At 29.4% G+C, this 10,784-nt stretch overlaps 1 protein-coding gene across 1 annotated transcript; it reads left to right on the forward strand.

Moving 5' to 3' along the window:
* The first annotated feature begins 2,740 nt into the window (after positions 1-2,740).
* LOC125863052 (AT-hook motif nuclear-localized protein 28-like) lies at positions 2,741-3,844 on the forward strand. The gene has a single exon (XM_049543194.1). The coding sequence runs from the start codon at positions 2,842-2,844 to the stop codon at positions 3,640-3,642; it is 801 nt and encodes a 266-aa protein (XP_049399151.1). The 5' UTR covers positions 2,741-2,841; the 3' UTR covers positions 3,643-3,844.
* Positions 3,845-10,784: the final 6,940 nt, after the last annotated feature.

Genomic DNA, 10,784 nt, shown 5'->3' on the forward strand with positions numbered 1-10,784 from the left:
GGATGCACTAAAAAAAGCTTAAAATATACTATAAACATAAAATTGGAATTAAAGTTACTGAATTATATCATATTTAGCGACAAGCTAATTATAGCAATCGTCTATGCTTAAAAGAAAAAGAAGAAGATGAACATTAAAGCTGATAAGAGATGGTCCTACGAGTTAGAAGTCACGGTGGTAGCTCATCCATATAGTACATCTTTGACATTTTGAATTTGATTTAACTAATACATCAATAATATAAATAGTTAAATAAATACGTTTAAAACCAAAACAAAAAAAAAGAAGATAGTCAAAATAAGCAAGCTGAGATATGGTGCCAAATGTACATCAGAGTTTATAAGGAGATGACATTCACGATAAATAAAATTAAAAGTTAGTTATGAACTTTATTGTTAGTTCATCACCAAAATCATACGACATAAGTATATAACTAATGATATTTTTTAAAAATCTTCACTAAGCCATTATTAAATAGAATTAATAATCAATTAGTTATAAAATTTATAAAATTTATCCATCATTTTTTTAAAAGTAATGAATATTAGTGTACTTGAGACACAAGTGACCCACGAGGACCCCCAATGAGTAACAAGAGGGGTATGGAAAAGATATATTCACACATGCATGCATAGTTGTAGAGAGAGAAAATGTATAGAATGTTTGTTAAAATCAACCTATAAAATTATGATTTATCTTATTTATTTACATGTAAAGGATTAATAATTTATTTATTTTATTAATTGAGTTTATATTAATCTATTTAATTTAATTCATTTACAAATTAATTGAATTGATGTACAATTCTGATTGAGCCATTTGACATTTTTACTTAAATATCTATTTTATTTGACATATTTTCTTAAAAAGAAAAACATTAAAGTGTCTTTGTCCTTTATCAATCCATTTGGTCGAAAATTGGTCTAATTATTTCCAATTTTTTATCTCTCTTTCAAACTTTGTTGCAAGTTGAAGAGAAGTAAAAGGATGGCTATGAAAGGAAAGTTGAGCTAACGTAACCAAGTCCATTTTTTAGTGCACATATACCTTCTAGAAACGATTTAGGTTTATCCACCGATAATATAATATAGTTTGATAAAAAATTATCTGTCTTGAATATTTATATTAAATCATACTAATTTTTTTATATATAATTAAAATTTTAAGGTGAGGATACACTGGTATTATAATTAATAATGATTTAGTGATAAGACCTTTTGTGAAAACTTATATCATATATTCGTTCGATTATGTTAAACTCGATACTTATAAGTTTTTATCCAATTCTTTTATATTATTAGTGGATGTTGTTTTGGATATATCTTTAGATACGACGATTAGTGAAAGTGACAATTGAGAATTGAGATACTTAGGTACGTAAGAAGAAGCTTATCACTTCAAACCTTACTACAGAATTACAAAATTTCAAATAAGAATTAAACATCACATGAAACTAAATAAAAAAAGTACAAGTAAAAACAGATAATCACAATTAGGGTTGTTCATGGTTATGGTTATAAAACCAAATCGAATAGTAACCCGAACCAAACCGATTAAAAAATTGATATTTGGTTTGATTTGGTTAGGTTCGGTTTTAAATTTTGAAAAACCGATGTTATTTGGTTTGGTTTTGGTTTTACTAAAAATTAACCACAGAAATAATCAAATCGAATCGAGAAGTTATATACATAAATTTTATAATTATTTATAAATAAAATATAAGTATTTTGATAAATTTTAATTAACTTAAGTCTTTAATTTACTATTTTCTGAAGCCCAACACTTAAATTTTAGCCCAACTATTAAAACCTTAAGTCTAAATCCCTTAATATTCATTAATTTAAAGATTACACTTTCTCTGTTCTTTATAAAAATTTCAAACGTAGCATTGAATAATTTAAAGCTCAAGCTAAAGAAGATGATAATTGATTAGTTTTGACTATGAAATATTGGTTGTTTTCTTTTCTTAGAAGTAATTTCTCAATATTTTAAGGTGTAATTTTATTGAAAAGTCTATTGATAAGATGTTGAGATCTCCAGAATATTGAACCAACTTTATACTATTGACAATTAGTTTTTTTAGTTTCTGAAACTTGGTAGGATGAATCACTTTGTTTATGTAATAGCTTGTTTGTGAATTAGTCATGTACTAAGTATATGTGTCTATCGAGATACGTGTGTCTTCAACAAACTTATTGCTTTCGAATTGAAAAAAACTGAAAAAATCTAACCAAATCAAATCAAACCGACGATAACCAAATCAACAGTTGTTTTTTTGATTTGATTTGGTTTGGTTTTAAAATTTTAAAAACCAATTTAAATTGGTTTGATTTTAATTTTAATAATAATCGATCCAAACTGAACACCCCTAATCACAATCAAACTTACAATGAAAAGAAAGTATAATGTCTTCTACTCAAACAATTTATGAAGACAACCAAGCTAAGACCATGCCTAAACATGTTAGGAGGAAGCGCAAATTGTGTATCGATGTTTTTAACAAATAAAAAGCACTATTTCTTGTCCTATGCACTTATTAACAGGATATTTCTTTCTCACTTATAAATAAAGTTTTAAATTTCTTTTTATATAAGAAGACCATGAAAACCAATCCTTTGCCTCCACTAGTCTCTCTTATATATATAAAAAGTAAATATAGAGAAGTAATTTTCAAGTTCATTTTCTTTCTCTTCCCTCTCCACCCAAACACTACCACACCCAATTTTCTTCTACTACAGACTTCTTATATTCTATCTCTTTTTTATATATCTCTATAATATCTATTTTAATTACTATATATAGAGAGACAAAAAGAAATAAGTACTTTTTATTGATAAGAAAATGAAAGAAAAATATGTAGAAGAAAGAAAAAACCACTCTAACAATATCTATACGTTTGCTAAACTTCATCAAATCCAAAATTTCCAGCTCCACCACCAACCGGCAGTATCCACCGCAGCGCCGCCCTCCTCTTCCGCCAACGACGGCGCCACCATCGAAGTCATCCGCCGTCCACGTGGCCGTCCACCCGGCTCGAAAAACAAATCCAAACCCAAACCCCAACCCAATTTCTTCACAGCAGCACGTGATGATCACGTGGGAAAACCCACTATGAGTCCTTACATCCTCGAAATTCCAATTGGAATTGATATTATCGATTCGATCTATCGATTTTGCGGGAATCAAAATATGGGTCTATGTATTCTTAACGGGTCGGGTACTGTTACTAATGTTACACTTAAACAGCCTTCAATTAACCCGGCTGATTCTACAATTACCTTCCATGGAAGCTTCAATATTCTTTCGATTTCAGCTACAATTATACCAAGTGATTTTTCTCGGGTCGCAAATGGATTCAGTATTTCATTAGCCGGGCCACAAGGTCAGGTTGTTGGTGGGCCGGTAATTGGGCCACTTTTAGCTGCTGGGCCGGTATATTTAATTGCTACTACGTTTAATAATCCATTTTATTACAAGTTTCAGGCGGAGGACGACGGCGACGGCGGTCAGTCGCCGGTTTCCGGCGCCGGAGATAGTGGGCAGCCACCGGAATCAACTCATCATGAGTATTGTTATAGTTCTAATCAGTTGCCATCGGATGTGATATGGGCACCTACCGCTAGACAATTACCACCTTACTAAAGTCGTATTCAGAATGTGAAGTTTACGAATTTAGATTTAAAATTTATCTCGTGTCTTGGTGAGTTTAGAATATATATTTTATGTTTATTTAGGAAAAATATATTGAGTTTGAATCAAAGTTACGTTTAGTATTGTGAAAAAAGAAATTGAAATATTAGTTGTCTCCGTTTGATTAATGTAACTAGCTTTGACAGTTTATTGAGTTTATGTTATCTTATTTTATTTTTAGTATGTTAAGAAAAATGGACCTAGTTTTAAATTTGAAAACATTTATTTTTAACTCTTTATTTAATTTTTATGGACCTGTTTTATGATTATGTTTTATTTTTAAGATGATAAATTTCAATATTTTTCTTTTTTTTTCTTTTAAATTTTATGTTTAATGCAAAAATAAAGTTCATATATAAATTGAAACATATAAAATATTATTCTATTTAGTTTCATAAATGTTGTTTAGGTTAATGCAGTTTGGTATGAGGATGAGATAGCAAATGATAGCTAATTCCAAAACTTTAATATAAATGACAAGATAAAATAATTTTACAATCAATTAATATCCATATTCAAACGCAAGATAAAATAATTTCTAGATTATTATTCTTATCTTGCATAACAAATATATGTGTATATATATTTTATTTGGTGTCTAATATCAACATTCGAATTCAATTAATCTGAATTCACCTTGTGTAGAGCTCATTAAGAAAAATGCTTTCTATTAATGATATTTTTTATATCCAAAATTCAAATTTGAGATCTCTGATTAACTCGAAGTATATCTATTCACTACACAACCTATGTTGATGGTTACCAAACGAAGGTTTGGTCCTCCAGTCTGTGTGCTTGATGCTGATTGGTGAAGAAATTTGTTTCCCTTTGGAAATTTACTTTGAAACTACAACAGCAGAAGCAAGTGGCTGAAGATAATGCTGACTTTTCACTTTCATGGATGAATTCTTCTTATATTGGTTGCCTAATTAAATTGGCTCTTTTTCAAATGCGTATATAGTGCATTGGATTGAGAAATATGAGTTAGGTTCGATAATCAATGTAGTTCTATAAGTGAGATTTTGAGTAGTATATACACAAACTTTATTTACACTATATAAGGTAAATAAACTGTTTTTAATAGAGTTTTAGTTACTAAATCTAATCCTTAATGAAAAATAAGCAAGTACGCAAGTTTTTTCCAATTCAAAGTGAAAAAAATGGAATTATTCCTTTAGCAAATTGGGATTAGATTTAGTAACTAATGGAAAAAACTTAAACCTTCTTTACCACTTAACCAAGTCTTTGGCTTATGCTCAGGAGGTTCATCGTTAGGCATATACATATAATTCAAAGAAAATGATTATATATATATAATAGTGTAATTTTTTGAACAAGGGTGGTACTTCATCACCGCCCCTGGCCTAGATAGAACCGTTAGTTTCTCACACGGGAGAATCTTAATAGTTCAATTAGTTGACTATTTGATCTTTTATTTTGTCAGTAAAAGTTCAATTCCCTACCTTCACGTAATCTCCTCCCTTATTTCATCTTCCCCTAACCTTAATTATTATTACTTTTTTTTAAAAATAAATAAAGACCATCATATTGTTAGATTTTTAATTGATAATTTTACCATAGTTCAAATATATTTCTATGTTTTATTTCAAAAAAGATTTTAGAATATAGAAATATATCCGACTAATACTGCTCCATTGGCTGCCGAATCCTTAGTTGATTTCCTTCGTTTTAGCAAGGCCTAGTATTATTAATGTCGACGTAAATTTAACATTATATTATATACAAGATCTTTATCGTTAACTATTAACGATATGCTTTATCTGAATCACGAATCTATCGAAAACAATCTCTTTAATTAGCTATATATTTTTATGAGAAAAAGATAAAGTTACATACATACTATCTTCTCCCGACTCCACTTGTAATATTATATTAATTTGATTTTGTATGTTATTGCTATTAACTACTATATTTTCTCTACTTTATTAAACTAAGTATTAAGTTAGAAAAGGATCAACAAATTAAAACGAAAAAAAGTAATTAAAGTGTTTGTATTTATCATTCAAGACTTTTCACATCTATTAATGGATAATTGTGCAATTTGGTGGGTGAGAAAACAACCAACTTGTGTCGTGCATATATTGCAGCTTTCTCCTCCTTTGTTACTTTTAATTGTTATGATTTATTTTTTAGAATTAAACTATATGAGCTTTGATTAACATTTTATGATGTATTTTTTTTAATCATATTGATATGTAAAAAAATACAATTTATAGTACTTTTCGTATAGTTTTTGAATATCTAACTTTTTTGTTTAAAATATCAAATTAATGTAATCTAATTTAAATTTGAAAATCAATCAAATTGACTTTTGAAAAACGCAACATGACAATTAAAAATGGAATGAGGGTGTATCATCATTTTGATGTAACTTTGCCTCTTTCCTTGACCTACTTCTATATGTCCCATTTGCTGTCCGGCTGCTCATTAAAAAAAAAGGTAAAATAGTCGTAATTTTTTTTGTATAAATAAAAAATATGGTAAAAGATTGTATGAAAAGTTAAATTTGGGTTTTATGAAATTATTCCAAAGATATGTATGTGAAATCAAAATATACTGAGAATAAGTATAGTTTAAAGAACCTTATAATCGCACTATATTTTGTAGATTTTTACAATATTTTATTATTTAACTTATGGGCCAAAATTATCATCAAAATTGCTTATATTGTTTGTATATAAATTTTCGTTGGTTATCCTTTTATTTTTGGATAGTTTTAGACTTTTAGTTAATAAACCTATTTCTTTTTTGTGCAATTTCTGAATTTTTAAACTACAACCTATAAATATCTTTTAAGTAAACTTAGAATCTTATTAGAATTTTTTTGAGAAATATTAGATCATGATCTCAAGGCTAAATTTATTCAAATTCTGAGAACACGAACAAAATCTTAACTCAACAAAAATAAGATACTTTCATAAATCAATTGCTACTTGCTTGTAGGGAATTATTGTAGTTTAGTTGATTAATAACCTGAACTTTCACCTTGTTGATCATGGTTCAATTTCCCACCTTGTAATTCCCCTTACAGCCTGTCTCCAATTTTTTAAGGGGAAATTATGTGGATAATTATCATCACAACTAACATTTAGCCGTATTTACATATCTCCTCTCTTCCTCTCTCTCACCTCTTTCCTCTCTTTGGAATCTCGCTCGCCTCTCTCATCTTTTCTAGTCATCTCTCCCTTGCCTCTCTCCTCTCCCAGCCCATTCACTCTCTCACTTATTATGTCCGGTCTCTCTTGTTTATACAAATACAATTGTTAACAATCGTTTATACAAACACAAATGATAACAATCCATTATACAAATACAAATTATAAGTGTCAAGTTTACAGATCTCTTTAGTGATACAAATACAAATACACATGTATTTGTTAATACGAACATTGATACAAATGATGACAATAAACTATACATATACAAATACAAATTGATATGATTATATACAATATATATATATATATATATATATATATATATATATATATATATATACACAATTATGCAGATATACAAATACACGTGTATACTTGTTACATATATCATATAATATGTTGGTTTGTTAGCATTTTAATATATTAATTTGCTTTATTTGGAGTTACAAGAATGCTGAATGTTTCAGCAGTTAATGGGCACTTATCATTGCTGCCGTTGGTAGTCATTTGTGACTAATTACTCACTTTGGTTAATCACTGTGCATAAGTATTATTGCCATTATTTGGTGGTTACAAAAAGGTCCATTGGAGGTTACTTGCTGGACACAAGAAAAACGTTCCAGAGAACGTTGGTTCAACAAATTTGGCCAGCATATATCTTCAATGTGAATGTTACCCCTCACTTTATTTCATTCTTTAATCCTCCATTATACCTTGTAACCTATGTAACTCCTAAGACCATTATCTTCACTATTTACTACACTATTTATCTTTCTATTCATTGCTAGGAAAACTTCTTCTAGTATAAATAGTGGTGGTCTTCATTTGGTTTGAGACACAATACACAAGAAAAATATAGAGTGCATAAAGTTTGTCAAAAAGAGAGTTCTTATTAGTTGAAGGGAGGTGTTTCTTTTGTGGAGCTTTGGACTCAACTCTTGTCCAAAGTTGTTGAGTTGTATTTTGTATTAAGGCTGTTATATCCTGGAGGGGCCAAGTCAAGAAAGACTACTGTTGGACCGGTGAAAACATTTGATGCAGTGGGCTTGAATCTCCTTAAAGAGAACGAGATATCCGCGCCTCAGCCTGAAGAGATTTATTTCTTCATTTTTATTTTCAATTGTAATCTTGTTATTCTGTTATTTTGTAATATTTCACTAACATAATACAAATACAATTCACGATCTCTCCACTCTCTGCCCTCTCTCACTCGCCTCTCTCCTCCCTCTTCCAATCTCGCCTGCCTCTCTCCTTCCACTCCCAATCTCACCCGCCTCTCTCCTTCCTCTCCCAATCTCACCCGCCTCTCTCCTTCGTCTCCCAATCTCGCTCGCCTTTCTCCTCCTCTGATATGTAGCTACGAATCGTGATCAACAAACTATAGCTATAGAGCCTGCTTAAGTTTATTTTAGTGGCTATTTACAAAATTTCCTTTTTTAAAAGAAAATCTATTGCTTGTATGGGCTCAACTTAGTTTGAACTACTTGGGCCCATCTCATTCTTCTTTATCCTAATATATATGTTACACAAGAACATAAGCCTAGACTTTTGATAATAGTAAAGTAGATATGGGTCTGTTTGGGCCTAGCTACCCATTGTCCAAAGGTGTGTTGACTGGTTAGAAATGCACTATTGGAAAGGTTTACTAGAGATTCTTTTCGATCTTTAATCATATGTTTTGAGTTCAAATCTAAAAAGTAGAGAAAACACACAATACATATCATGAATTTGGATCGGATCATCCTATCTTTAATAAGAAGTTTTGAGTTCAAATCTAGAAAGTAGAAAAAATAGACCATGCATATCATGAATTTGGATCGGATCGGATCATGACAGAGTGGAATCGTGTAAGGTCATGCATTATGAAATATTCTTTATTCTTCTGTACATGGAGATAAACAGAATTTCATAGTGAAGTGTGCATTCTGTTGATCAACAAGAATATATGTACGAACGATAAATTAACTAAGCAATTAAATAGACTTGCAGTTTGTCCAGTTCACGTACGATATTTATTTAGGTGAATGAAGCAGCAGACCAATATATTCTTTTTCTCAAAATACTATTTTTTTCATTCAAATTTATGTATTATCTTTTTGAGAATCGATTAATTTTTTTTACTGCAATCCTTGCCTTTTAATATTTTAAACTATTAATAATTAGACTTGTACTATCTTTTACACACTTGATTTTTTTTATTTATTTTTTTAAAAAACAATTGATTCTTAAAATCCGGACATTACTACATAAACTGGGACATATAAGAATATAATATAAGGTTGAAAGTGTACAAAACAGGCTCGTGAAGACATTTAGTTTCTTTTGTAAATTCCAAATCATTGCATATATATATATTAAAAATTAAAGTTTGAAACTGAAAGCTTTGTCTTATGTTATTGGCCTTTCCCTTCTATTTAATTTGTACTAAAGCAAGTCTTATTGGCCTTTCCCTTCTATTTAATTTGTACTAAAACAAGTCCTCCATCAATATAATGCCGCAAAGGAAGTGACAATAATTTTGACGCGTAAAATGAGCGAGTTGAACAAAATGAATTGAGTTCATAAATTAGAACGAGTGAAAAGCAAACTATAACTAGATTCGTTTAATTTTTACTAATTTTATTTTTCTTTTATAACTTTTTAGTACTTTATAATTTTTTTTTATTATGACTATATATTAAATAAATAAATATTGTAATAGAATTTCTTATGGATAAATTTAGATTTTAGACAACATATCAACTCTTTTTTTTTTTAATGAAATGAACTATAATAGACTAAGCTAATAATTAAACAAGTTGATAGCCCATCCAAATATAAATAAAATAGACTAATCATATTTTGATAAGATAATTTTATCACCTATGTAATAATTACATCTTATAGCTATAGCCCCTCTAATACAAATTTAAACTGCCGTAAATGCAGCAATTATATTCCAATAATATAATCAAGAGGTAGCTTCATGGCAGAGCTAGCATTCCAATTATGTATAAATTCGATAAAATTCAATTAATATCTCAATATAAATTTTTTTATTTTGTGCTAAAAAAAACTCATAATATATAAAAATTAATTTATCAAGAATCTGTAAATTAATGTTTATGCATAAGTAACGTTTTAAATTCGCTTTTGCACATGTAACATAGTTTACGCTGAAATTAAACACACATATCCACCATGAAATAGCGATTTTTAATTTACTTATGCTAATAATTTAACACATTCACCGTTATTACTATGAGGTTCTGAAACACAAAGAGATTTTAGTAGCTCAATGGTGTCGAGCGGTTTTTAATTTACTTCGATTAATAATTTAACACATTCAGCGTTGTTACAATGAGGTTCTGGACTACAAAGAGATTTTATTAGCTCGTTGGTATTAAGCGATTTTTAATTTACGTTTGTTAATAATTTAACACATTCACCATTGTTACTATGAGATTCTGAAATACAAAGAGATTTTACTAGCTCGTTGGTGTTGATTAGGGGGTCCATATAGTTTTGTTGCTCTCTATGAAGGTCTCTTTCATAAGCATTATTGGGCAGTTTTGGCTGACAATTTGCACATTATCATGCTGCAGTGAACCCGTGACAAACCGCATATCTTATGCCTTAAGATTTTTGGAATATCTATGGACAAGAAAAACTATATACTATACTCCAACTAAGCTTCACGAGAGACTTCTATTCATTATGCTTTAATATAATTATTGGTCCCTCTAGGCTCCAACCTCTTTGATATTATTATTTTAGTGTCGCATTTTAAAGTTGTGTATAACCTAGTTCAAAGCGAACACTATTACTAATTGGCTGGATTGGAGTACGGTTACATATGGTATTAGATCGAGCTACTTTATGTGTGCAACCTTGAATTATGATAGAATAAATCTTAGTGATGACGTTGAGTCCTTT

Source organism: Solanum stenotomum, chromosome 4 (genome assembly GCF_019186545.1).
Source record: "Solanum stenotomum isolate F172 chromosome 4, ASM1918654v1, whole genome shotgun sequence".
Lineage (NCBI taxonomy): Eukaryota > Viridiplantae > Streptophyta > Magnoliopsida > Solanales > Solanaceae > Solanum > Solanum stenotomum.